The sequence below is a fragment of the Tachysurus vachellii genome, chromosome 13 (assembly GCF_030014155.1).
Source record: "Tachysurus vachellii isolate PV-2020 chromosome 13, HZAU_Pvac_v1, whole genome shotgun sequence".
NCBI classification, from domain to species: domain Eukaryota; kingdom Metazoa; phylum Chordata; class Actinopteri; order Siluriformes; family Bagridae; genus Tachysurus; species Tachysurus vachellii.
In genome coordinates, this window is record NC_083472.1 from 5,600,236 (window position 1) to 5,627,589 (window position 27,354).

At 37.4% G+C, this 27,354-nt stretch overlaps 4 protein-coding genes across 6 annotated transcripts; 1 reads left to right on the forward strand and 3 right to left on the reverse strand.

The window, feature by feature from the left end:
• Positions 1-269: 269 nt before the first annotated feature.
• parietopsin lies at positions 270-2,246 on the reverse strand. The gene is made up of 2 exons (XM_060885805.1): positions 843-2,246; positions 270-474 (listed from the first exon to the last, which is right to left on the reverse strand). The coding sequence occupies exons 1-2, from the start codon at positions 2,244-2,246 to the stop codon at positions 328-330; spliced, it is 1,551 nt and encodes a 516-aa protein (XP_060741788.1). The 3' UTR covers positions 270-327.
• A 1,474-nt stretch (positions 2,247-3,720) lies between these two features.
• On the reverse strand, positions 3,721-16,073 carry nt5dc3 (5'-nucleotidase domain containing 3). Its single transcript, XM_060885667.1, has 14 exons — positions 15,689-16,073; positions 14,696-14,880; positions 14,283-14,357; positions 14,156-14,211; positions 13,927-14,017; positions 12,263-12,400; positions 11,248-11,308; positions 11,041-11,143; positions 10,750-10,851; positions 10,027-10,108; positions 9,773-9,859; positions 8,441-8,581; positions 8,173-8,237; positions 3,721-5,860 (listed from the first exon to the last, which is right to left on the reverse strand). Exons 1-14 carry the CDS (start codon positions 15,936-15,938, stop codon positions 5,644-5,646), a joined length of 1,653 nt encoding a protein of 550 aa, XP_060741650.1. The 5' UTR covers positions 15,939-16,073; the 3' UTR covers positions 3,721-5,643.
• Positions 16,074-16,581: 508 nt separating this feature from the next.
• LOC132856008 (ubiquinol-cytochrome-c reductase complex assembly factor 6) lies at positions 16,582-18,136 on the reverse strand. Of its 2 annotated transcripts, XM_060885350.1 has the most exons (4): positions 18,118-18,136; positions 17,926-18,040; positions 16,904-17,037; positions 16,582-16,811 (listed from the first exon to the last, which is right to left on the reverse strand). In XM_060885350.1, exons 3-4 carry the CDS (start codon positions 17,009-17,011, stop codon positions 16,722-16,724), a joined length of 198 nt encoding a protein of 65 aa, XP_060741333.1. In that variant the 5' UTR covers positions 17,012-17,037; positions 17,926-18,040; positions 18,118-18,136; the 3' UTR covers positions 16,582-16,721. The 2 variants fall into 2 exon arrangements, with proteins under 2 accessions (XP_060741333.1, XP_060741332.1); XM_060885349.1 differs by lacking the exon at positions 18,118-18,136 and having other exon boundaries at positions 17,926-18,059.
• Positions 18,137-18,697: 561 nt separating this feature from the next.
• Positions 18,698-26,967, forward strand: tdg.2 (thymine DNA glycosylase, tandem duplicate 2). 2 transcript variants are annotated; one of them, XM_060885739.1, is made up of 11 exons: positions 18,698-18,809; positions 19,107-19,231; positions 21,349-21,524; positions 22,273-22,466; positions 22,567-22,636; positions 22,726-22,861; positions 23,767-23,849; positions 23,942-24,036; positions 24,123-24,294; positions 24,374-24,484; positions 25,904-26,967. In XM_060885739.1, exons 2-11 carry the CDS (start codon positions 19,176-19,178, stop codon positions 26,023-26,025), a joined length of 1,215 nt encoding a protein of 404 aa, XP_060741722.1. In that variant the 5' UTR covers positions 18,698-18,809; positions 19,107-19,175; the 3' UTR covers positions 26,026-26,967. The 2 variants fall into 2 exon arrangements, with proteins under 2 accessions (XP_060741722.1, XP_060741723.1); XM_060885740.1 differs by having other exon boundaries at positions 18,770-18,809; positions 19,158-19,231.
• Positions 26,968-27,354: the final 387 nt, after the last annotated feature.

Consider the following 27,354-nt stretch of genomic DNA (forward strand, 5'->3'; position numbering starts at 1 on the left):
AGTTTTAAAAATTCTAAAACTTTCTAAAAACTTTATTTCCAGTTTTAAATAAAAGAAATTCCCAGATTGTCACTGTACATTACAGTACACGAGTAAATTTATACAATGACACCAATAAACTCAGCAGAAAGTTGAGAAATGTTCAGATACTTGCACTGCAAGTTTTAGTATCTATAAATAAAATTTGCACACATTCTCCCACTGCAGCGAGTGAACTGGTTTACATATTGCAAAAAACACTAACAAACATTTCTGGTTTGGATAATCAGGCAGTTTTGACATAGTTGGTCAACAATGAAGAGTTAAAAGTCTTAAAATTTTTTTATTTCAATTCGTGCATAGTGCTTTACATCTCGCCTTCAGGCTGTGGAATTCGGTGCGGAACTGAGGATTCACCACTGCATAAATGATCGGGTTGGTGAGGGATGTCATGCAGGAAATGGAGACCACAAGAACTTCAAACTCCTGCATCGCCTATGAAATAGGAATATTAAACAGAAACAAGTGTCAAGAAATTCTATCAGAAAAATATAGGAGTAAAGGCTCAAATTTGCTGTGGAGAGGTGAGCTAAACGTTTGCTTATATTTAACTCTGACACCTACAGATTAATTCTTACATGATAAGATCACACTTAAATTTAAGTTTAGATACAGTATATTTGAATTCTAAACGTATTTACACATCAGATTTACCTGATGCTTATATTTAACTCGTATACAGGTGAAGTCATGGATTTGTGTTAGTTGCTTATATTTAATTCATACACAGACACAGAAAAGTCATAAGATTTACATGGAAATAGGTCATTTTACTCATACACAGATTAAGCTATCAGACTTACTTCCCAAATCTGGTTTTTGTTCAGAAATGTGTTCCGGACCACTGTCCCAATCAACGGCATCCAGAAGACTAGGAAAGTAAGAATGATGTAACCAGAGCGCTTGGCCAGCTTGCTCTCTTTCTTCTTGCTGCTCCTTTCTTTATTGGTGAAGGATGGCATCATGCACACTTCTCCCATCACCTCTATGGTTTGGCCTGCTGAAACAGTCTGAGCATCATCTGCTCCTGGAGGAACCTGCTGTGAGTTTGGGTTCTTGTCATCCTTTGGAGGATCACCTGGGTTATCCTCACCATTCTTTGGATTTGTCAGTTCAGTCGAAGGGTTGTGCGGTTCAGAAACAATTTGCTGGTTGGTTGCTGCTGGAGGAACTTGCTCAGATTTTGGTTTCTCAACATCTTTAAGAAGATCACCTGAATTCTCACCATTGTTTTCCAGATCTATCAGTTCATTTGTGTCGTGGTGCAGTTCAGAAACAAGTATTACACTTTGCTGGTTGGGATATTTGAGAGTCTCTTCTTTCTTGACATCCGAGGTTTTGGGGTCCATAGAAAGAGTCTGATTTTGGTCTTTAGGATCTCCATTACATGACTTTGTACTATATGACGGCTCATTTCTCTCTTGAATGAATTGAGTATTATAAATTTCTTTCAGCGCCACTGGTTCCATCACAAATGCAATCTTTGATTCTACAACTTCAGGAACTTTTTTGTAAGTTGGGGCTGAAATGCCCTTGTCAAAAATCTTTCTGTTGTGCGCTTTGACCAGGAAAAATATGTGGGAATAGAAGCCAACTATAAGAGCCAAGCACAGGGACCAGACAGGCAACAAGACATAACGTCCAAAGGAGCCATATGTCTTTAAAATATCCCAATGCAAAGCTCTACATCGCACATAAACAATGGAGTCTTTTGTAAACATGACGCACAAAGCTGACACCACAATGGCCACGGCCCAGGTGAGCGGGATCCACACCTTAACCCGTTTTCGCCGCTCAGCGGTCTTAAATGGATTAGCAATGGCCTGGTGTCTTTCAGCGCTAATGCTTGCCAGAGTGAACAACTGGACACAGCAGCTGAGGGAAAATGACATCACCTGGCCATCACAGAAAAGATCCCCAAGGTCTCTTTTGTTGTTTTCGTTCAAGACGACAACCAGGAGTAACGGACAGTCTGTAGCACATCGCAGCAGGTCGATGACTGCGAGATTAACCAAGAGAGCATTGGTGGAGGTCTGGAGGGATTTCTGATGGTATACAGCATACGTGACAAAAAGGTTGGCTGGGATTCCCACAAAAAAGGTTACAAGCAACACTGTACAGTTGGTAACCAGGATGGACACATGGATGTCATTTTGCCATGTGTTCTCATTCACTTGTTCCCAAGGATTAGAGAAATTACTGATCATTTCCAAACTACATTTATTTGTATTTCTACGGGTAGAAACCTAATCAGTTTTAAAATATATCTCAAGGAAAAGGTCTAGGGGAGAAAAGTCTTACACTGCTAGTGTTTTGCAGTGTAAAAGTGTCAATAAAATTGCATACAGATCAAACTAAAAGATTAACTAAACAGTGAATACTTTAACAACCTAAAATATTATTATAAGCATATTACATGATAATAGTGAACATACCTCAACAATTAATCTTCTAAATCTCTTGTTGCTTATTATCCTATTGAATTTTTAAAGAATTGATAGTAGGTGCTATGCGTGTAGTTTTTATTCCATCCGAGTCCTTGACGTATTCATGAAGTGAAAACGAGAAAAACTCCCAGCATTGTTGCATCTTCAGTTGAGTCTTCTGTCTTTTGAGCAACTGCAAGTGCAAACCACTTGGTTTTAGCCCTGAGACTCCATGACAACCACACTGCTTACGTTATACGGCCATTTTTCAATTAACACCCTGCCAGGGCACAATCATTAGGGAATTGTTGTTTTTATAAAATCAGTTTGTTAACGCACAGACATTTAAATCCATCCTGGAGAACAGCCAATTACACACAGAGGGGGTGAATTTGATTAGATTATTTTTTCCTTTGTCTATTGGTTGTGTATAATGATAATGATAATGATAATGATAATAATAGATAGATAGGTAGATATTCCTATTTTTTTTTATTTTGGATAATTTGGCTTAAACCATTACATGATTTTCATGAGATCACATTCACTAAAGGTTCTGGGGAAAATTATATACAACAATCACCCACAAAATTATATTGTGTACATCCCTCTTGTCCCACTAAAACAGCTCTGACCTGTCGAGGCATAGACTCAACGAGACCTCCAAAGGTGTGCTGTGGTATCCGACACCAAGACGTTAGCAGCGGATCCTGTAAGTTGTGAAGTGGGACCTCCATGTTCCTCAAACAATTCCTGAAAAATGTTTGCAGTGCAGCAGAGTGCATTATCCTGCTAAAAGAGGACACTGCCATCAGGGAATGCTGTTGCCATGAAGGGGTGTACTTCCCAGCAGAACGTTGCCCAGAGCATCACACTGCCTCTGCTGGCTTGCCTTCTTCCAATCGTGCATCCATCTCTTCTCCAGATAAACAACACACACTCACCCGTTTCATGTGAAAATGTTATGTCAGAAAATGTGATTCATCAGACCAGGCCACCTTCTTCCATTGCTCTATGGTCCAGTTCTAATGATCACATGCTCATAGGAATGAGTTTTATAATCTGCACTTTATCACAGACAGAAGTAAAGCATCTACAAGTCTTTAGACTGGAGCGATTTGTGGGTTTTTTTTAGAGCTTGGTGATAGAACGAGTACAACACTCAACTAATAACAGGAACCAAGCTGTTTTTGGACATTCCACAACATGAAATATAACTGTAAATGGATAAAAGAAAATGCACAAAGACATAAAAAACCATGAAACTGTTTAATAAATAAATCACAAGTGGCTTCGAAACTATGAACAAAGTTAGAAGAGCTACAGAATACTGTAGTCACCCAGCGATGTTTCAGTTCAGCCCCTTTCCATTCATTAAAAAAATACATCTAATAAAACTAATTGTTCAAGCAGACACAAAAATGAACTGGAACAACTTAAGTCATGTCTGGATGAAAATTCAGTGCAAAGATGAATACAATTATTTATATATTGAAATCTAATATTGAAAGCTGATTACGTTACACCCGACAATATACAGTATTGGTCACTCGACTGAGCAACAGCTGCTATGATCCAGATACTATATCAAATTACTGTACATCACATAGTCAATGAGCTGTTCAAGTAATTTAGTTACATTAGTTACATCAGCCAGAATATTAAAACCACTTAAAGGTGACGTGAATAATATCGATAATCTCATTACGGTGGCAAATCTATATATCAAAAGGTGGGTTATATTAAGCAGCAAGTGAACAGTCGGTTCTTGAGATGTGTTGGAACAGGAAAAATGGGTGAGCGTAAAGATCTGAGTGACTGAGTGTCTGAGAGTCCATGGGGTTGACCAAAAATGTATGGTCATCTTTTACCAGGCAGTAATTGAGAGTTCAATCAGGTACTGTATCACAGTATGGTTTGGGAATCTATCTGTGCAATCGAGATCAAAGATGACACGAATGATACATACTGCTTGGAAAATTATAGGAGTGAAAGAACTGACACCATTGCAAACTATGTACGAACATGCCACTGTAAGACACGCTGAGAGGATTGTCTGTGATTTTTCCCATGTTTTTAATATGGAGTATGAGTTGTTGCCTTCTGGCAGGAGGTTCAGGGTTCCTCGCTGCAGATTAAATAGATTTAAAAACTCTTTTATCCCAGTGTCGGTGAAGTTGTTAAATAGGGGAAGGACATAGTTGCTATTTTATGTATTCAATATCCTGTGAATTGTATCTGTCTAATGTATGTTCTGTATGATTGCAGCAGAGGTGATGGCCCTACAAATTTCCCTACTGGGGACAATAAAAGTTTACCTTACCTTACCATTCTGGACTTTTTTTTTTGTGATGGCAGGATGACTTGGTATGAGTGTCTCCAAATCTGCAGGTCTTGTAAGGAATGCCAGAATGCCTGGTTTGCAGTGATTATTTCCAAAAGTGGTCCAATTAAGAAAAATTGGTGAACTGGGGGACCAACACTAGGAATATTACGCAGGTGGTTTTAATGTTATGGCTGCTAGGTTTAGTATTTATTTAAATAAATATCTAAAACTTCAGGCTTTTTGCTAAACCAGCAAACGATACAAAAGCTAATTAAATGCAATACAATGCCTCATCGACTTTCAACAGTTTGTCTGTAAATCTGAAACATTTTTCCATACAAATGTATAACTTGCCAGAATTGTTGCATATCAAACACACAAGGGAGGATGAAGATAAAGTAAATAAACTCCCTCATTGCAAAAATATTAAAAAACGTCCACTACACTCTGAGGTTTTCCACAATACAGTAGGAGAACTCCTCCAAAAATATTTGTCGCCAGTCAAAACACATAGAATGAAGTATGCTGTAAATATAAAAATAAGATATAGGCATCTTAAAATACTAAAGCGCTACAGCAATTTATAGCTGGGAGACAACGAGCCACTATACTGTAGCATGTCAGATGTGTTAGCCCTAGTGTCTAAACATATACTGAACGAATGAAGAACATAAAAACCTTCATTTAGACAGTCTGCATCCCTAGTTCACCAGTACCAGTCATTACTATAACCACTTGGCTGGTCAATCTGCTAAACCTATGCAGTGCTGTTGTACATTAAATAAAGCTTTAGAATAATACCACACACGAGTCCGAGCCAGTGCGATGGTTCTTGAGGGGACTGGTTACGGCTCATGGGCTGGACTGCTCCGTCCAGAGTGATGCCTCGTGTTGAAGTGGTGTGCGTCGCGGATAGAACGTGTGCTGCAGGTCATAGTTGAGCAGGCAGCTGAGGGAGGCCATGTAGATGTCCGCAAAGCGCGAGAGGCGGCGAGAGAAATATGTTGGGTTGTGATACGTGCGGAACAGACTGCCGAACTGACTGTTGAAAATGTTCTTTGCCTGAGACCTGCCATGTCAAGAAGTTATGTGTAGTTATTCAAATGTAACAAATGGTATAGAAGCAACTTGCAGTATTACAAAAAAATCAATCAATCAATAATCGATTAGTGATGTGTTGTTCACGATTTTGAGGAGTCATTGTGAGCTGGCTTGCATACATGAGCTCTTTCTTTAACGACAGCAATGACACGCACATCATCTGTATGGACTGCACAGACCTACACCAAATACACACAATTCTAATATACATCTATCAACTTGTTTACATGTTGCTTACATTCATCAAACTGTTTACATGCTTACTGGTTACAAAATGTTTATAGTACATGCTGTTTTGCACACTTTTTTACTTTTTTGCTCTTTGCACACACTGTCTAACATTTCAGTCATTTTGCACATACTGTACAATATTTCAGTTGTTGCTGTTTTTGCACAATCTTATCTCAATCTTATCACTATCTCAGGGACCTGCTGCTAAGAAACTGTGTTCATTCTAGTATTACTGCATGCAATATTGTCTGAACTTACAGTATTTACATATAGTATTGACACTGGTCGGTCGGCGCAGTTTTTTGTTTACTGTCTTTTGTGTATTGTCTTTTTTTTATTTTGTGTATTGTCTTGTAACCTTTTGTCTGCACTGTCTTGTCCTGCACTGTCTTGTCCTGCACTTTTTGCACCAGGTTTCACAGTTGCACTTTATGTGGCTAGGACTACTTACTTAGCCCTGTCTTTGTTTTATGTTACACCATGATCCTGGAGAAACGTTGTCTCATTTCACTGTGTAGTGCAACAGCTATATATGGTTGAAATCACAATAAAAGCTTCTTGACTTGACTTGAGATCATTTCAAAGTAATCAAAATGCTTTAAAATAAATCAATATCAATATCTGATCTGTTTGAGAATTCCTGAGAATGGTAAATTTTCATTAGTGGGTACGAGCAGCGTGACAGAGAAGATCCGCTACACTGCTGCTTGTTGAAAATGAATGTACCATTTGTAGTTTGTAGTATATTATGTGGAGGCGATCAGTTATCAAGAAAACTAGAAAATTAATCTTCTTAACGAAGCACAGACACAGCAGGCACAGCAGCATTAATGCAGGGATGTTTCCTGTAGTGCGCAGTGCTTTGCTGATTTTAATTATCTAAACTGTTTTCATGAACTACAATGCAAGTTTATTTTTGTTTAAATAAATTAGAAGGCAGTGGAAAATGTTAGGAAAATTATTTCACTAAAAATCAAAGCAATAATTAGACAAAATGAGCCACTTAGGAGCCAAAAGACTCATAACGGTGAGTCAATTGATCTGTCAATTCATCTGATTCACTGAAAACATAAAAAAAAAAAAAAAAACTACACACACACACACTCTATATATATATATATATATATATATATATATGCGCATACATACACACACACACACACATACTGTCTATATACTGCATATTATATGTAGTACATAAATATTAGGGATGAGCGAGTACAGCATTAACTGTATCTGTATCCGTATCTGTTAACCATATGAATTATCTGTATCCGTACTCTGAGTAGGCGGGGCTTGTCTTGAAATGGGCGGGCTTTAACCGGTAATAATTAATTTGTAATATTTATAACACTAGCTTACTACCTTTATGTTTTTATGAAATACAGCAAAAACGTGTCAGACACTCAGTGTCTGGTTACTGGTTAGAGACAGCTGAAGGTTTAAAAAAGAAAAAACCTCCGACCGGCAGAGACGCAATGCGAGTCGCATTCTATCAAGCAAGCACCACGTCTGAACGAACCCACGTTTACCAGAACTCTACTGGTTAGTAAGTACGTATTATTAACGTTACAACCCGAAGTAAAAAGCCGAAGAAACCCTAAACGTTAACGGAAAAGACCCGCGAACCCGAGTGACTGAGGGAGAGACAGAGAGCTGTTGTGTGTGTGACTGCGAGTGAGCAGAGCGAGACACAGCAACACAATACATCTGTATGTGTGTAGGGGAGGGGCGCTGTGACTAGCCTATCACTGTAGGGGAGGGGCGCTGTGACTAGCCTATCACTGTAGGGGAGGGGCGCTGTGACTAGCCTATCACTGTAGGGGAGGATAGGGACACAATCAGCTACCCAATGATGATTTTCATTCGATCCAAGCACAGATATTGACTCGTATTACTCGTATAATACTCGTACTCGGTAGAAGTGCTTTATCCGTACCGGATACTCGTTTCAGCCGAGTATCCGGCTCATCTCTAATAAATATAATACATTCTATATTAATAATAATAATAATGGAATATATATAATATGTGAGAGTAAATAATAACCTCATGTCCTCCCTTTCTCTGATCCACTGCTGAATCACTGATTGTGAGGCAGCGTCTCGATGCACCTACAAAACACAGGGTAATAAAAATTTCAGACTTTCTTCAACAGATTCTTATTACAAACAGACACAATGCAGTCTTAATATTTTGACGATAATATTTACGGATTATTTTATTTTATTTGCTGGTTTAGATTGCATGTGTGTCATTGTGGTTACTTTATTACTATACTAATAATAATTTCCTTGATGAATCAATGAGGTCCCACCTGCATCTGTTCCACTAGGTTGGTGAGACTCTGCAGCCATGACATGGTGTGTACGTATTCCTCTGTGTTCATGATCTTGATCTCCTTGCGCAGCTCAGGGATGATGGCCCCTGTCCTCCAGCCATGCTTTAGGGTCAGGTCCTAAAAACAGAAACAAACACATCACTCATTCAGTTTTTTCCTAAATTTAGAGTACAGTTATGGGAACTCACTGTACTGTATTGTTTGTCCAGGCAGATCTGCATACGCTGCATATGTGACTCAGTTCTCCTAATCTGCCATTAATCTAGCTGTAGCATTTGTAATTACACTGAGCAAGACTTTTAATCCCCTTTCCTGTATTTAGAAAATAAAATAAACTTACTTATGACAAAACTTGTGGTTATTCTTGGCTACATTTATGAAATTTTGCAGACATCTTTATCCAGAGCCACTTAGATTTCTTATTTTATTTAGATAAGGGCCTTGCTCAAGAGCCCAGCAGTAGCAGTATGGTGGTAGAAATAAAGAAATAAATAAACAAACATGTTTGAAGTATAAATAAAAAAGTACAGCAATATAATAAAATTAAAATTGACCAGAAAATTCACCATTTAAAAAAAACAAACAAATGTACAAGTTAACAATACATTATATTTTATAGAATAATTAAAGCATAAATAATATACATATTTATAACAACTTAAAAGGTTTATTATTAATATTTAAATTCTATATTTGATATTTATCTGTTTAATAATACTTTCATATTTATTATTAGACACCAGCAAAAAAAAGTTGATGGAATATTGGAGTAAATATATGAATTATATTATGTTTATAATTTATAATTTCTTATATTTATTTATATTATCATTCTTTATTTTCAATACGAGTGATTTTTGTGTGTTTGACTTTAAATAAAACAAGTTACGTATCTTTATGCATTCGTGTATTTTTACAGTTAAAAAACAAATCATTTTAAAGCTAAAATGTTTTTAAAGTTTTTTCATTTTAAAGCTAAAGATTTTGCAGAATACAATATCAGGAGGGTTAATGGTGTCGATGGTTGCAGTATCTACAATATATAGTAAATATGTAGTAGATGTTTAATTAAAAACCGGTTTGCTGTCTTTACAGTCACATATTTTAAATCCAACATACAGCACAACTGAAGTAGATTCAGTTCAGTATATTTGTATTTTACCTATATTGTTTCTGCTGCCTGCAAATTTTCAAACATAATACGAACGTAGAAACACTGAGGCACTTGACGGAAATATTTTCCCACCCTTCATGCCTAATACTAGTGTGTGTACAGTTTGTATGTGTGAGTATGTACGAGTTGCTTACAGCAAGGTCACTGTAGATGTGGTCTCCGAAATATAAAACCTTCGAGCCCCTCCAGCCAGTGAGTCTCAAGAACTCATACAGGTTTCCCTGGAAACAAACAAAGAAATTCACATAACTAACTCGTCAAATCTAACAAACACAGATAGTGAGTCTCAACAAACTTTTGAATACACAGGGCAGTTGTGGCTCTTAGAGAATATACTGTACATGAGCTGGCTGCCATTTTTAGGTTCAGCACAAAGGGCATACAGCACCTGTTTATAAATCTGCCCCTTCTCCAGGTGGTGAATTCTGTCCCATAGCAACACTCCTTTATCAGTAACTCGCCTGAATGGCCTTTAAAGACAAACGCACAAACACAGTCACTGTTATTCTTGAGCGTCTGAAAAGAAAAATCCAGAGTGTGCTTGTTATTGTGTCTAAATATCGGTCATACACGCCACATACAGACTAAACCAAGTAATGTGACCTGACATTTATTGTGCAATAAGCCAACCTTTGCGAACTAACTGTTCTTAGGTTCTCATGAATACGTATAGATTTTCTGTACTGTATATTATGCTGACTCTTATGTTTACTTGTTATATTGTTTACTTATGATATTTACTTGTCTTATGTTTACTCTTGCTGCCTGGTGTATGCTTTACAGTTACATATATTATTGTGCAATATCCTAGGTGAAATAAGTGCGATATCGTGTGTGCAATAATCCGACTTTCACTGTGAACTCTCGTGTATACGTTGATTACGATACTGTTTAGTTTGGTGACTATTGTGCTGTCTATTTATTACCTGTTGTGGCTGTTGATTGTTGTATGCTTACAACTGCACATATGAGCTTTAGAGTAAAGCAATTTGGTTCTGCATTGCATACCCTGTTGCCTGGCTGAATGACAAAGTTCTGTTTGACCTTGACTTGACTAATTCACAAACTGGCAGTTACGTTTGATTTATTGGCTGCATTTCCTGGAACTCACTTTCTACGGTCATTGAAGAAACCAGGCTTGTCGGCCTGCACTATGACGACATCGAATAGGTCCCGCCAGTCTTTTCCAACAATGAAGTTCATTCCTCGGTCTCTAAATGAAGACATGAGCACAAAAACAAAGTGTTTTAAGAAACCTGGCCTCAACGATCACAAGATCAATGAAGCAGTGTAGGTCACAGCAAATATTCTGACTGTTTATTCATATATGCATATGGTTGTTGTTTGTTTATGCATATTTGCTGGAATAATGTTAACTGAAGAGTGAAGGCTGTGTGCTTACACAAAATCCAGGGGGCTGTTGGTGATTAGGAACATTTTCTTTCCGTTTGCTGAAAGCTTTTTTAAAACAGCATGAGTCTGTTCGGCATAACAGATATACTTTTCTACAAAAAAAAAAAAAAGTGTGAATAATATACTGCCATTATTATATTTATACAACATTTTTCAGAAGTTTATTAGAACTGCCTTTGTGTGGAAAAAAAATTACCTATGTCTGCTTCCACAGCACGATACATGATTCCCTTCACGTGGACGTCTCTTATGGCCTCCTGGAAACACAGAAAATGAACCAGGCACAAAATATCAAAGCTGAGAACAAAGACCCAGTGTTGAGCTTCAAAAAAAGCCAAGTGGACACGCCAGCCATGCCAGTCACCCTCCTGTGAGCACTCTCATTCATTTACTTTGGAAAAAGTGACACTTCTAGACAATTATCCTACATCAAGAGAAAAAAAAAGCCTTCCCAGGATCCCAGAAAATTCAATTATGCAAGTACAAAGTGCTGACCTCTACGTCAACTAAATGTCAGAGAGATTATGGTGTTGAGATCATTCTGAGTAGCTTCTGAGTAGAGAAAATGAAGGATGGGGATTTAAACAGCAAGAAGGTGGAGCTTCGTCGTTCAATACTCAGTAAAGTGAATGATTTAACCATTTTTGAAAGACTTTAGGTAAAATTACCAGAATAACAGAATTACCAGAAGAATGAAAGCTCATGGGAAATACAAATGCGTCTGAATTCCATTCTCTGCACCAAACTATATATACTAGTGTAAAAAGAACTCCATTCTGATGATGATGATGATAAAGATAATGATGGACAAATAAAAGAATACTGTCGTCACACTATGACGTGACCAGTAAATTCTGTTTCCAGAAGCTGTGCCTGTTGTGCCCTTTAGAAATACAATATGCCTTTAACAAGCTAAATAACAATAAGGAAAGAATAAAACACTTGGGGGATGCTGTTATTGGAAAGTAATCAACAATAGGCTGGTGTAATGCGTTCAGGTGCAAAGCGTATTTACTGTTAAAAACCTCTAAATGATTTACTGATCAAAATGTATATTACTGCTTTTACTGCTAACTAAAAACATCCAACAGAATCCAAACAGCACAATTTTAGGCCAGCCATTATCTTTGCCTGTATTTTAACTATTAATGCATTTTTACTCACCTAGCATAAAGTAATATATATTAAGTTTTTATGTCTTTTGCTCTGACCTTGACATCTTTGTAGAGATGCACAGGCTCATAGTCAATGTTGTGCATCATGAAGTAATCGTTGACGCATGACAGCAGGGTCATCTCCGGCAGCGAGAAGATGTCCATGAACTGTTTCATAGTGTGTCCATGGGAACTCTGTAAACAACAGGGCAAAGTGTAAGGAAACTCATTTGGAGGAAAAAAATACAAGACTTCTGAGAGTCTTAGAAATGCAATGAACACTACTAGACCAGACCAGTCAGCAAGCATGTCAGGATATTTCCTTTCCAACTAATACAAAAACACAAGCGTGAAGCATCGAGATCTCGCATTAAAATGATAGTAAGTTTCCAGAAAAGATAATATCAACAACCCTGAAGATTAAGAACTGATCTGTCACGTGAATGTCCCAGCAGACATAGATAATGTGATGAGGAGACTTCTGAGGCCTGGAATGCAAGGACATTGTAAAAGGCATAGTAGGAGTCTCACGTCACATTGTAGTTAGTATCACAGATAGCAGCGTCACATTATAGTGTTACGTTATAGTATGTAAATGTGCATGGCGGTCTGGGAAATTCCACTTGATGTCGCTGTAAACTCTGGAAAGCAGCGTCACACAAGCCTAATTAACTCAGGGTTGCGTCTCAATCAGCTCCCGAGGTGGTGAATCAGTATATCTTTGCATAATCTCAGTAATTAAAGTACACAAAGGGAACAAGTTTGGACTAAGAATTAACCCCTGAGGAACACCTGTACTTAAGGCTGTAAGATAATGAAACCAAACATTTTTATTAGACATGAATTCATAAAGTAGTTGGGACAAAAAAAAAAGGTTTGTGATTATTCTATTGCCAGTATTGAGCTGCAAAAGTTGTTGTCATAGGAACATAATGACGCAATTGCCAAACCCCAGACATCATCAGGTCTTGGTTTCAGACCAGCAGCATCTGAGCAAACAGAGATTTTGTAGCAGAATCTCAAAGAACAGATCAAAATCAGAAACTGGCACACAGTCTGTGAGAAGGAGGAGCTCTAATCCACATTTTAGAGTAAAAAGCATTATAGGTATAACTTTTAGTGTAAATAGTAGCACAGTGTTGACCATGTTGCTCTGAGGGTAGTACGGCGTGGGAATGTTTGTCGTGATTTGTGTGTTAAAAACTAAGACTGTTTGTTGCTTCAGGTGGGAATATGTTTAAATATCATGATGGAGTTCAGGAACAATGCGTGCTGTTCGTGGCTGCATTTACAACTAGGTGTAAAGAGGAGTGCTACATGCACAGACCTCCCACAGCATTATAGCTATGAAAGCAACCTGCTGTCTCAGCTATAATGCTGTGGGAGGTCTGTGCATGTAGCACTCCTCTTTACAACTAGGTGTAAAGAGGAGTGCTACATGCACAGACCTCCCACAGCATTATAGCTATGAAAGCAACCTGCTGTCTCTATGAAGGAGCACGCTGATTCTGTACAATGTGACACGTTCACATGTCTTACTATGAAGGTAAGCCTGCGAACTTTAGTGAGCCTCTAAGCTTTTCAACTTGGTCAATGTCTTCCTATTCCTTCTTATACCCAGCACGGACAGATATGCTGGTGCTGTCCTTTATAAACTCTGACAGAGTTTGATGGCTTGTTCACGTAGTGTAGGAAAATGGTGGATACATAAGTCAACCAACCTTGCCATAAAAGTCACTCATGTTTTCCAGAGGCACATGGCAGCCCTCGTACATAGCAATGACTTCTCTGTCTGGGACAGGATGAAGACCTCTACAGGACACACACATGCATGGAATTAATACAAAAAACACTATGCCAAAAAAAAAAAACATACATAAAATAATAAACCCTGTGTTCAAATAATAAAGACAGTCCAAATCTTACATAGTTTTTTAGGATGCTGCATACCTGTAAACTGTTCCCAGTTGGATGTAATGAAAAGCATCTATCTTCATCAGCAAAGCCTGAAAACAGCAGAGATCATGATCAAAACTCCGATACACACCAACAGGAAATGCAGTGAACAGCTACACACCTTCTGAACGTCATAATGCAGCCCCCGAATCACGAAATTAGGGATGTAATTATACTTCTTCAATCCCTCTGGGTACTGGAGCAAACATGGAAGATAGAAAATAGGGTGAAATATTACTCTGGACAATAACCATCATCGAGTCCAGCTAAAATAACCACTACAGTGACCAAGCACTCCATCACCACAATAGAAATTCACATCTCTTCAGATCTCAGATTAAAAAAAAAATAAATCATTTTAGTATTCATTCAAAAATCAAAGTATTACAGCGCAGGAAAGTTAATCACACAATAGTTGCAATATTCTGATGGATTTACTCGCACTAATATTTAAAACGATCCTACAACTAAACTGTGTCTAGATTTTTATTAGATATATATTAATTTTAGACTTGGATGTATTTGCGTACTGACCCTGTGCTGTTGGATTAGTATATCCCGAGCTACATCGAAGATCAGAGTGTGGAGATGGCTGGAGTAAAAGGCCAGCGTGTAGTCGTAGTCGAAGCCGTAGATCTCAATGTCCTGCAAGCTCATCTCGTTATTGGCAAAAATTGTGTCCGGATTCACGGAGTTGTTTGAGATGGATGAAATTAAAGCTGAGACACAAAATTAGAGCATTACACACACACACACACACACACACACTCACACACTCTCACACACTCTCACACACTCTCACACACTCTCACACACACTCTCACACACTCTCACACACTCTCACACACACACTCTCACACACACACACACACACACACTCTCACACACACACACACACACTCTCACACACACACACTCTCACTCTCACTCACACACACTCTCACTCACACACACACACTCTCACTCTCACTCACACTCACTCACACACACACACTCACACTCATACACACTCTCACTCACACACACTCTCACTCACACACACACACTCTCACTCACACACACACACTCTCACTCACACACACTCTCACACACACACTCAGTCACACACACACGCACTCTCATTCAACACAACTTAGTGATGGCAATCAGCCTACAGTGCACTCCCCGTATACAATTAGCAAATAAAAACACGCGTGACATTTTAGCTTCAGCTTCTATATACTACTTTACATACTGTATAAATACTCTAAGGCCGCACCCCCAAGTTAGAAAGTCTGGTGCAAGAGGCGGGGCTTATTGAATTGACTGACAGGTAAGAAGAACTGCCTATTCTATCTATAATGTCACTGACCTCACCTTTAAATCAGAGATCCATACTTTCATTTAGCTTCTCGGCTATAATAGGATCAGAGCCACAACATTATTCCTAACCCTATCATCAGAATTCGTATTTATCAGAGTGTAGAAATAGACAATGTGATGAAAAACAACACGGGGTTTGTTATAATAAACAACATATAGTCTAACCTTTAGTTTGTTGTTTGGTTTCATTGTAAACTGACCACAGCCAGTCGGTTGTGTGTCCGCCCGGGGCGCTGGTGCACATGCCGGCCGCTGACAGTGTGTGGCCCGGCGGTACTGGGGGACGTGTCACCCCGCTGGAGCTGGAAGCCGGAGTTCCACATGCCGAATAGAAAGTCTTGCAGTCTTTAAACAGCTTTTTAAAACTGCCTCGGGTCCTGCCCAGGCGAGAGAGGGGCAAAGACAAGGCCGGCATGTTTCTACTTTGTCCCACTGAAGACACGCTGTAACCAGAGTACAGTTTCACTGAAGCTACATGAGAGTGAAGCTAACCTGACTCCCGGGTTGCCAGGTGTCTTTATTTACACCACAAATCTTTCTCCTCCTAAAAAAAAAACCCCTCTAGCTCACAACGGAAGTCCATAAAGGAATTTCACTATAAAAGTCTTCATAAAAAGTATAAAAGTCATTGTAAGTTGCATATTAATATTTTTTGTCCAAATGAGTCCATGTCTATAAATGTCCTCCTTAAAAAAAAATGTCTCATTAGAATTAACTACGGCATAACAACTTTTTACAGGACAAGAGCTTCAGTTAATATTCACGTCTCTATTAGTCTAATCATGGACTGGTTGTTGGTAGCTGATGTAAGTATGCAGAGGTGTATTTCAGAAACTGCTGATGTCCTGGGGTGTTTATACACAGCAGTCTCTAGAACTCAGACAGAAATGTGCAAAAAAAAACAGACAAACAGACTGAATGACAGTTCTGTGGGATGAAACACCTTGTCGATCAGAGAGGTCCAGCTCTCAGCTTAAAAATGCTCACATTTAGCTTAAATTGTTCACATTTACTTTATTGTCTTTGGGAACTGTGAAAACAGGAATCAACACAATAGGTTTTACTGATTAAATAAAAATACAAATAACTTTATTCTTCCATTATGGATTTTCACAAAATATTACAAGGTCATGACACTAACATGTTTATGTCGTTATATTCAATTTATACATATCTACACACTTTGTGGAAACTAATATCAGTGTTTCTCAGAAGCTGTCTGTTGTGTCTTCAATCCAAGAAGCTCTGTCTGCAGTTCTCCAGGCCTCGGAGGAATCTCTGGAATGCTCTATAAAAGAAGAACTGCTTTTAGAGCAACTTATCAATAAAAAAATTGTCCTTTATATACAGAAAAGTAACAGTAATATCCTTAATATTTACCAAATCAGGGCGATAATACCGATGGACAACTTCAGCACCAGCAAACATGGACAACACACTGGCTACGAGCATTTTCGTGTATCTTGGCCAAGACACGCCGGCGGGCATCTTTGTACCAGCAGAGGTTTCTGTAACTGGACAATAATAAGAAAAGAATAATTCCCTGAAATATTAATTATGTTTTTACTGTATTATAAAGTTTAGATTTTTTAAAAATCAATGCCTACATGTACAATAAGAATACAATAATCCACTTTTCCTCTTCTTTGAGGCTACACAGTGAACTATCATGATAGTTTTTAGATTATATGAAATCTGCATGTAGTATTGTTAGGAATTTCGAGTGTGTCAGATCATTTGGTCCTGTACATCATTAGAGTCGACTCTTTCAGCTCACACACGGTTCCACTGCCATTTATTCCCCAACCAAACCACCTTCACAATATTTCCAATAATATTTATGTTCTAAACTCTACATAAAATTATTGAATAAACATTGAAATGTTTCTATAATGAACAGTTATAACTAATATTTATGAAATCACTGTTAGATCACAAAGGCACTGATACAGTAAACATTGTTTGTACTCATGTTTCAATTGAAGCGTTTTGGTTAAATAAATACACAGCAAGAGTAACAGCATTGCCTATGTCTACGAAAAAGAATCAATCAATCAACCGGCTCATATAAGCGAGTCGATTCTCGACATTCACTTAAAAAACTGATTCAAAGAACCGAATCGTTTATGACTGAATCATCATTAATTCGGTTGAGCGCCTTCTGCCTTTTTTTATACGGTCTTTATTTATATCACGTAAGCTATTTACATGAACAACAAAGTGTGTTTATTAGTATTCTGATTATGGAGAGATAAAAAAAAATTGTATAAGGTGACATTGACAAGAAACAGCTAAGGTTAGTTATAAAAAATATCAATATAAATAAATAATTTAACATAAGCATGTTTAATTAAACTAATAATGTTATCTTTATATACCAAGATTCAAAATATTACACAAACCTCTGACAATTTATTTATATTAATTTCAGCAATTGAACATGGTGTCTGCTACACGTCTTCTTCTTCTTTGGATTAAATCCGCATTGTACCCCGTGTTACTGCACCACCTACCGGTCTGGAATAAAGGCGCAGCATCTCAACATTAGATTTTCTCTATTTGATGAATCTTTATCACATTCACCATGTTTATACCTTAAAGATAAACAGTGTTGTGTTAATCCTCAGTCCTGTGATTCGTGATTTACACTTTCCGAGATTCTGTAACAGCTATCACCAATATATCAAGTTTTTCAGAAACGTACTGCTGCGTGTGAATCATTTTTGTCCTAAATCGCACACCGTCCTCCTTTAAGCCAATGAATTCATTCGTACAAATTGGTCGAATCCATTGTAAGGCGATACCAGGGGGTTGTTAATATGTTAATACGTTTAATTTTAATACAAACAAAAAAAAAATACTCAAACGGATACAGAAAATTTTTTTATTGAAAGTTAACACATTTCCCTGAATAAAATATTTGAATAAAATATAGAGTAAACCGAATAAGGAGTATGTATACTTCAATACAATTGTAGATATTATTGGTTTTCCTTTTTTAAATTATTATTTACATATATTTTTTAATGATTTAATATTTTTTTTTTTAGTATTCATGCACGTTATGACATATTTGTAGAATAAATGTTCAGGTAAATGAGCTAGTTTCCAGGCGTCATATCACGATTTAGCGCTTTAAAGACTTTTATTTTGAAATGTGTTCACACCGGCTTTGTGTTTTTGTTGCAGTGTTACTGATGTAGTGAACATTTTCTTCCTATATATATATATTAAAAAATATATATTTATTATCATCAAAAGGGGTTTTCGTTAATTAATCTATAAGGTAAGTGTGTCTTGATTTCCTTTTGATTTTGTCTCGAGTCTGTTTGTATAAAACATAAAGCTTGTCGTTTTGATTGTGTGGCTAATAGCGTTAGCATCGTTCCTACTTCCGGTGCACAAATAATAGATTATTAGGAGGTGAAACATCTCTATCTGGTTAGGAAGCTTTGTTTCTGACATTATATCTCAGTCTCCAAATCTATTTGTGTTTCATGAATAAAAACATTTCCTAGGATTCTGTGCTGACTTTTTTTTATTTTTCGTGTCTGTTATGAAATGCCACTTGAACATGGCACAGAAAAGCTGGAGACTTGGCAGTAACATGTACATAAATATGAATCTATTAAAGTAAAGCCAGCTGTTAAAGATGGAGGAAAAGCAGTTTGAGTCTCAGATGCAGCACATGGATTCATATCAGCACTGGTGAGTAAAAAAACAACACGAGAATTAAATGCTGTGTTCACTAGTGAGTAAAAAATAACATGAGAATTAAATGCTGTGTTCACTAGTGAGTAAAAAATAAGACGAGAATTAAATGCTGTGTTCACTAGTGCAAAAAATGAGACGAGAATTAAATGCTATGTTCACTAGTGAGTAAAAAATAACATGAGAATTAAATGCTGTGTTCACTAGTGAGGAAAAAATAACATGAGAATTAAATGCTGCGTTCACTAGTGAGTAAAACTAACATGAGAATTAAATGCTGTGTTCACTAGTGAGTAAAAAATAAGACGAGAATTAAATGCTGTGTTCACTAGTGAGTAGAAAAAACATGAGAATTAAATGCTGTGTTTACTAGTGAGTAAAAAATAACATGAGAATTAAATGCTGTGTTCACTAGTGAGTAAAAAATAACATGAGAATTAAATGCTGTTTCACTAGTGAGTAAAAAACATGAGAATTAAATGCTGTGTTTACTAGTGAGTAAAAAATAACATGAGAATTAAATGCTGTGTTCACTAGTGAGTAAAAAATAAGACGAGAATTAAATGCTGTGTTCACTAGTGAGTAAAAAATGAGACGAGAATTAAATGCTGTGTTCACTAGTGAGTAAAAAATAACATGAGAATTAAATGCTGTGTTCACTAGTGAGGAAAAAATAACATGAGAATTAAATGCTGCGTTCACTAGTGAGTAAAACTAACATGAGAATTAAATGCTGTGTTCACTAGTGAGTAAAAAATAAGATGAGAATTAAATGCTGTGTTCACTAGTGAGTAAAAAATAACACGAGAATTAAATGCCGTGTTCACTAGTGAGTAAAAAATAAGATGAGAATTAAATGCTGTGTTCACTAGTGAGTAAAAAATAACACGAGAGTTAAATGCTGTGTTCACTAGTGAGTAAAAACAACATGAGAGTTCACTACAGACGATGAGACTCAGTATCCATGTTCCTCAGACATGCCTTGAAATAAAATACTTTTTAGTTCAAACATCTTTTTTTTGTATTGACATTTGGTTTGTTTTGATTTTGGTTAACAGTTTTATATGTTACACGATGTCTTCATATCCCTACCGATAGTGTTTAAGGTACCTGATGCAGCAGTGCTTTAGTGAATTACTTTTACCAGCCTGAAGTTGGTTATTTTAACAATGACATTTCCAGTATTTAGCAGACGCCTTTATATCCAGAGCGGCTTACGTTATCTCATTTTTTTTTAAATACAACTGAGCAATTGAGGGTTAAGGGCCTTGCTCAGGGGCCCAACAGTGGCAGCTCAGTGGACCTGGGATCAAACTCACAACCTTCCGATTAGTAGCCCAACACCTTAACCACTAGGCTACCACATGCCTCCAATAACAATAACAGCACAATTAACATCCCAAAACCTCCCAATATGACTTTTTCCTGTTTATACTACTCACATACGTGTTTTTTATTTATAAACGAATGACCCTGTCATTTTTATCAATTTATACTTATATTTATAAATATATTTATATTTTATACTTACATTTAATATCCTAGTCATGGCTCTCGCTTTTCCCTCATCAGCCTGACTGTTATTTTGTTAATGAAACAAAAACGAAACAATTTTGTCAGAAAACCTTTGACTGCTTTAAAAGTGCTGACTCTGGAGACCTAAACATATCGCTTATAACACATATTTTAAAAATTCTCTTAACATAGAGAGTTTGGTGTAAGTTGTTACTATGGGAACGATGCAACGATCAAATATTCAAAATCTTTGCTTTGTATATGGCACTAATGCCAGTGCTGCTGTTATCGAATATGAATCAACAACTTAGTTTTGAGAATTCAACAGTGCTTTGGTATAAACACAGATTGAGAACATTTAGATCGATTGTATGATTTATTACTACATTCTTGAATAACTGCAGAACTACACACAGTTCCGCCTTTTAAAATGGACGAGATGGAGTTTTCACACCCTTACACACTTCACACTGTTTGTGAAACCACATTGATCATGATGAATCATCCCTGTGTGTGTGTGTGTGTGTGTGATTGATTGATAGCTTTATTAATAATTCCCTCTCTTCACATTTATCTCTTATTTTTTTTGCTCATTCCAGGTACGAAGCAGCACATCAGCAGTTTCAGCCAGAACCAGTTCCTCAGTACCACCAGATGGTTAACGCTTTTCAATACCAGCAGGATGTTCTAGAATATACTGATCTGAATGAACTATCAGACCATAGAGAGCCAGCTCAGATCAGTCAGCTTCATCAGCTGCCTGTCCAGCCTCCAGGTACTGACCGTCTCACAGCCCTGTCATACACACTGATTTACACTCTGAGGAGCAGAGCCATAAAATAAAAAGAGCACCTTTCATGTGAGTGCGCTTATAGGGCACCGCATCCTGTTTAGCTGCATGTGGCGGAGCCTAGAGTACATTGCGTCTCATTATCTCACATGTAGAAAGGGTTGGTGAGCACAACATAGATAGTCCAATAATAGGGTACTGCATCTCATATTCTCTTATGTACTGTAGGGGAACCTGTAAGGCACAGCATCTTGTTTTCCTGAATTCTGGGGATCCAAATGGGGACCATATTTTTTTCCAACGTTTAGGGGAGTTTACCGCATCTAGAGCATCACAAGTAGTTTCTCTGTATGTATGAGAGCCTACAGGGCATTGCATCTTGTTTTGCTGATTTCTGGTGAAGCATATACAACATTGCATAGAGAGGACCACAAAAGGGCACCACATCTTATTCATCGCTGTAACTGCACGCTAGACGGCACTTCAACTTCAACGACGGCACTTCAAGCTCTTAGGACACTTTATTACATTAGTTCCACTGTTAAGGCAATTTATTGTGTGGCGCATATCAGTGAATTACTAGTAAATTGCTGACGCAACCAAACATTTGGTGTAAGGACTAAAGCTTCAGGTCCAGCCTTTTTCACTGGAAAATATCTGAGACGATGAACCAAAAGTATTCCCTTTTCTTTAGGAGTATTAAAATCATTCTACGTTCACATTTTCTTTATAGCTCTTCCTTTAACACCTGAGAAAGGGAAGAAGCGTGGACGACCACCCAAGCAGGGGAAAAACGACCAAACCGACGCTGAAGTCATTGTGAAAAAAGCCAAACGAACTCTGGACAGGTTTAACGGCATGTCTGTAGAAGAGGTCATGGCCAAAAAACTGCCAGACGTCATCACCTACAACCTGGACATTTTGATAGTGAGTGTGTGCTGGACTGTGTAGTGCTGCACAGATAAGTGTGTATTGGGTATTGTTTCTTCTGGATCATTATATGTCACCATATACACTCATTCTGCAGATTGGTATCAACCCCGGGTTGTTGTCAGCCTATAAAGGACGACATTACCCAAATCCAGGAAACCATTTTTGTAGGTATTTTTCTTGTTCTTATAAAGATTTGTGTCTTGTTTTAAACGTAACATTTCTAATTAACTAGTTTGTGCTGTCTCCCCTGTAGGGAAGTGCCTGTTCTTATCAGGGCTCACGGAGGAGCAACTGAACTACATGCACGATCAGACTCTTCCAGAAAAATACGGCATCGGCTTTACTAATATGGTAGAGAGGACTACACCTGGGAGCAAAGACCTCTCAAAGTAAGACAGAAATCTCAAATCCCAGCTGTTGGTCTGTTCTCAGTTCTGATTTATCCAAAACGTGTTGATACTTTTCCAGCTTTAAGGCAAATAACAGTCTTCCAGATTTACAGCCAATGGAGAAAAAGAAAGTACACTCATTTTATTTCTATATTTTTATTTATCACAGCTTAAATAACAATAGTGTGGTATTCACCAACTTCTACAAACCAACAAATAACCTCAAGTGACAACTAAATATACAACACGTAGCCAGTTTCTTCCCCAAAAAGTAAACCAATGTTCAGAAGTAGGAATAAATAAGTTCTCTAATTCAGTAACATGTAGAACCAAACCATGTAGGAACAAATCTATGTTATCAGTCTCTTTTATCGCTCTGGAGAAATGTATGTCTTGCTGTTCTTTAATGCACTTGTACTAATATGTGATCATTTCTGTAGTAACAGCTTAATCCCTGGACTCGTATGCTGGGCAAGACACATAACCAATTATATGAATCATTTTTTAGATAATAGATTTAATAAGAGCAACATAAATGTTTGCTGTAAGGAGATGTTTATTCAGGGAAGGATTCTCCAGTGTTTGTGCTTTATAACTCTCATTAACACAAGCTGTGTTTTCTGTTTTATTATTAACTTCATGAGAGAAGGAATAAAAGGGTAATGACTTGGAATATTGCTGTGATTGTATTAAAAAGGAATTAAACACTTCAGGACATGCTTATAGGAAAATAGCGAGCTTCGTGGTTGTAAGTTTGTCTTCACTTTGCAGTGATTATGGACATTCTAATTATAACAATCTACATTATGGGTGGTAAAAGAGAGCATATAAGAATTAATGTCAGTAAAAAAATGAAAACTATTCGTTTTTTTTTGTTTGTTTGTTTGTTTGTTTGTTTTTTTCAGCAAAGAGATTCGAGAAGGAGGCAAACAACTTCTGGAAAAGCTCCAGAAATACAGGCCACGAATCGCAGCCTTCAATGGGAAATGTAATGTCAGCTGTACTGTAAACTATTTTCTTAAACATTACTCTATTTATTACAATACATCTAAAAAAAAAAAGCTCATTATTTTATTTCAGGTATTTATGAAACATTCTGTAAGGAGATTTTTGGTGTGAAAGCCAAAAACCTGGAATTTGGTCTGCAGCCCTACAGAGTTCCAGAGACAGAAACGGTACGGCGTTCAGCCGTTAGCTGTTGGTATCTTTGCTTCTATTAAATATCTTATTGATATTTGATTGATCGATTTATTTTAAACAGGTTTGTTACCTGATGCCATCATCCAGTCCACGCTGTGCTCAGTTCCCTCGAGCTCAGGACAAAGTTCATTTCTATATTAAGCTGAAGGAACTCCGGGACCAGCTGAAGGGTGTGATTCAGAGCCAGGACATTCAGGAGACACAGTACACGTTCGACGTGGTCATGGCCAAAGGTAACTTGGAAACTGTTTTAAAGGAGTTCTCCGTAGAACATAACCTTGGTGAAGCATATTCTCATCTTCTCCTTTACAGAGGATGCCAAAAAAATGGCTATCAAAGAAGAGCAGCATGACCCCGGCTATGAGGAGGGCTCTACTAGTGTGACGCAGCAGACGTGTAGCTTCTCTCATGCTAATGAACCAGGTGAGGAACAGCCGTTTACAGCCTCGATTCATTCTGGACGCAGGACAATCAAAGATCACAATTATAGCAATGTATTTGACAGCTGATTAAATCTGAAAGTCAGAAACTCAAACCAGTATTAAAGGCGTGGTGCACGATGTTTGAAAGCCAATGTTGACATTTGAAATCACCAAAACAAAAACGCCCCTGCAAACAGAATAATATTAGATTTATTAGTTTATTCTAAACTAACTATGAAGTATGAACTATGAAGTCGTCACTAGCCGGTCCTACTTCCGGTTGCCGTAACTAGCAATTCACTTGGTGACAAATCAGTTTATGTATAGAAATAACATTTATGTATAGAATTCATAATCATCCAGTCACTAACTGTTACTGACGCTAATATTGCCGGAAGTTGCATATAGTCACATATTATTTGCAGTTGCGTTGTCGTGTGAATGTAGTGATGTGCCTCTATGTCAGAGTTTCATTTATACAAAAATGTTGTGCCGGTTTGACTCTGTTACCTCACTATGTGTGCACACATCAAAAGATCAGTAGAATCTATAAATGAACAACCAACCAGTGTTCAAGTTTATTTGTATAGCACTTTTTACAATTGACATTGTCTCAAAGCAGCTTTACAGATCATAAACATAGAACAAGAGGTTAATATAAAGAATAATATAAAGATTAATTGAATACAAAATTCAAGATTCATTCATTCATTAATTTTCTACCGCTTATCCGAACTACCTCGGGTTACGGGGAGCCTGTGCCTATCTCGGGCGTCATTGGGCATCAAGGCAGGATACACCCTGGACGGAGTGCCAACCCATCGCAGGGCACACACACACACACACACACACACACACTACGGACAATTTTTCCAGAGATGCAAAGCGATTTTTCCAATCAACCCACCATGCATGTCTTTGGACTGGGGGGGGACCGGAGTACCCGGAGTAAACCCCCGAGTCACGGGGAGAACATGCAAACTCCACACACACAAGGCGGAGGCGGGAATCGAACCCCCAACCCTGGAGGTGTGAGGCAAACGTGCTAACCACTAAGCCACCGTGCCCCCCAAATTCAAGATTAATATTAGATATATTTAGTTCACAATGTGTATGTATTTATCCCCTATGAGCAAGTCTGAGGTGACTCAGGCAGCAGTGGCAAGGAAAAACTCCCTTAGATAGTAAAGGAAGAAACCTTTGAAAGGAACCAGACTCAAAGGGGAACCCATCCTCATATGGGTGACACTGGAGGGTGTGATTATAAATATACAGTCTAACAAAAGTTGTATTAATGCAAAAGACCACATGGAGTTCACATCTCTTCTTAGCATGTATATCTACATACTACTAATATTCACCTACATACATGTGATAGTTACATCATTATTATAGATGTGTTTGACTCTTTGTGTTACAGGCGCTGAACATTCTGCAGCTATGGGACAGGTCGAGTCCAACCAGTGGACGATGCAGCCGTTCACAGACCAGATCCCAGACATTAGGTACTCCAGCAACACTGAGACATCACAATATTTTTGATGCGTTTTTCTGAAGCAAGTGCCTTCTCAGCTCTTCTGAACTGAAAGGAAAATCGATTTAAAGCATTTTTATAAGTTACCTGACTTTCCAGTCATGTATTTCTATTTATTGTGATTAGTAGAATGTGTAGCTCATGTACTCCAAAGCCAGTGTTTTGTTTTTTTAATCTTTATTTTTGTCGGTATTTTATGAACCTGTGTATGCAGAAGTGATGTATTTTACTTGTAAATAGCAGCATTCTGTAAAACTAAGCTGCATATTTTCTCCTACTGTGATGACACAGTACTCAAGACTGTAGTTTAATTAAGTTCATTTTTATTTTTTAAACTATACACACAACTTTTCAGCAATGCTATGTTTTTACCAGGTTCAATATGTTTACTATGCTGAGGTCATGCATGATGCATGAGTTAGACTTCTTGCACAATATTTCACACTAAATCATACTCGTTGGTGCTTTATTTATGATTTGTGACCTCAACTGAAGGGTATTTTATACCTTTGCACTGTGTGATCGTGGAATTTTTGCACAAACCGTGTAAAACAGGATTCGCAAACTAAACTTCAGATGGACAACTTCACGCAAGAACACCAGGAAACTACAAAAGCCTGCAGTGCTGTGGTCTTCTAGGACTGATATTTAACAAACCAGGTTCCACTGCTCTGTCGGCCGTTCCGTTATTATGTACTGGTTGTGTTTAATGACACGGTTACAAATTTACAGGAGAATTTGTTGTAAATGCTCTTGTAAAATGTTTCCACGGTGTTTTGAATGTTCATCAAGTTTTCACTGTACATATTTTTTGTATTTATGGTGTAATTTTGTACCGTGATATTTTTTTTTTTTTTTTTTTAAAAACATTTGTGTTTTAATAAAATGAATAATATTCAAGCACCCAGTCACAGCTGGACTGTTCAAAATAAAAATAATCTCAACCAGCCTTTATGGGTGTTTTGCGTTACTCTGTATTTATTTGAACATAATAATTGGGCACTTTAGGAAACGAATTGTGAAGTTTATTTATTACAATTTTTTTTAGAGATTTTTTTTGGATGTCAGATATGCACTTCTATGACCATGCAAACTAAAACAATATCTTAAACAATTTATCTGGAATCATACAAAGCGATATTGTGATAAAATAAAATACATTAATAATTATTGAGCACTTTTACTTATATACATATTTGTGCTTGACATTGTTTATAATACAGGCTGGTAGCTTTATTATTTTTTTATATTTATTTATTTATTTATTTATTATTAATGCCATAAACCAACAATACAATGAGATATATTATTTAAAGTACAAATACACAGCAACTAAA

Bases quoted from the DNA above. Each gene is read 5' to 3' on its own strand.
- tdg.2 (XM_060885739.1), top strand. From the start codon at position 19,176: ATGGAGGAAAAGCAGTTTGAGTCTCAGATGCAGCACATGGATTCATAT. The intron at 21,525-22,272 runs GTACTGACCGTC...TTTTCTTTATAG, and splicing joins GCTGCCTGTCCAGCCTCCAG to CTCTTCCTTTAACACCTGAG. The intron at 22,862-23,766 runs GTAAGACAGAAA...TGTTTTTTTCAG, and splicing joins GGGAGCAAAGACCTCTCAAA to CAAAGAGATTCGAGAAGGAG.
- LOC132856008 (XM_060885350.1), bottom strand. From the start codon at position 17,011: ATGCCCGCCGGCGTGTCTTGGCCAAGATACACGAAAATGCTCGTAGCC. The intron at 16,812-16,903 runs GTAAATATTAAG...CTTCTTTTATAG, and splicing joins GGTATTATCGCCCTGATTTG to AGCATTCCAGAGATTCCTCC.
- nt5dc3 (XM_060885667.1), bottom strand. From the start codon at position 15,938: ATGCCGGCCTTGTCTTTGCCCCTCTCTCGCCTGGGCAGGACCCGAGGC. The intron at 9,860-10,026 runs GTGCTGTATGCC...GTTTGTTTCCAG, and splicing joins AGGGGCAGATTTATAAACAG to GGAAACCTGTATGAGTTCTT. The intron at 8,238-8,440 runs GTGGGACCTCAT...TGTGTTTTGTAG, and splicing joins ACCTAGTGGAACAGATGCAG to GTGCATCGAGACGCTGCCTC.
- parietopsin (XM_060885805.1), bottom strand. From the start codon at position 2,246: ATGATCAGTAATTTCTCTAATCCTTGGGAACAAGTGAATGAGAACACA. The intron at 475-842 runs GTAAGTCTGATA...CCTATTTCATAG, and splicing joins ACAAAAACCAGATTTGGGAA to GCGATGCAGGAGTTTGAAGT.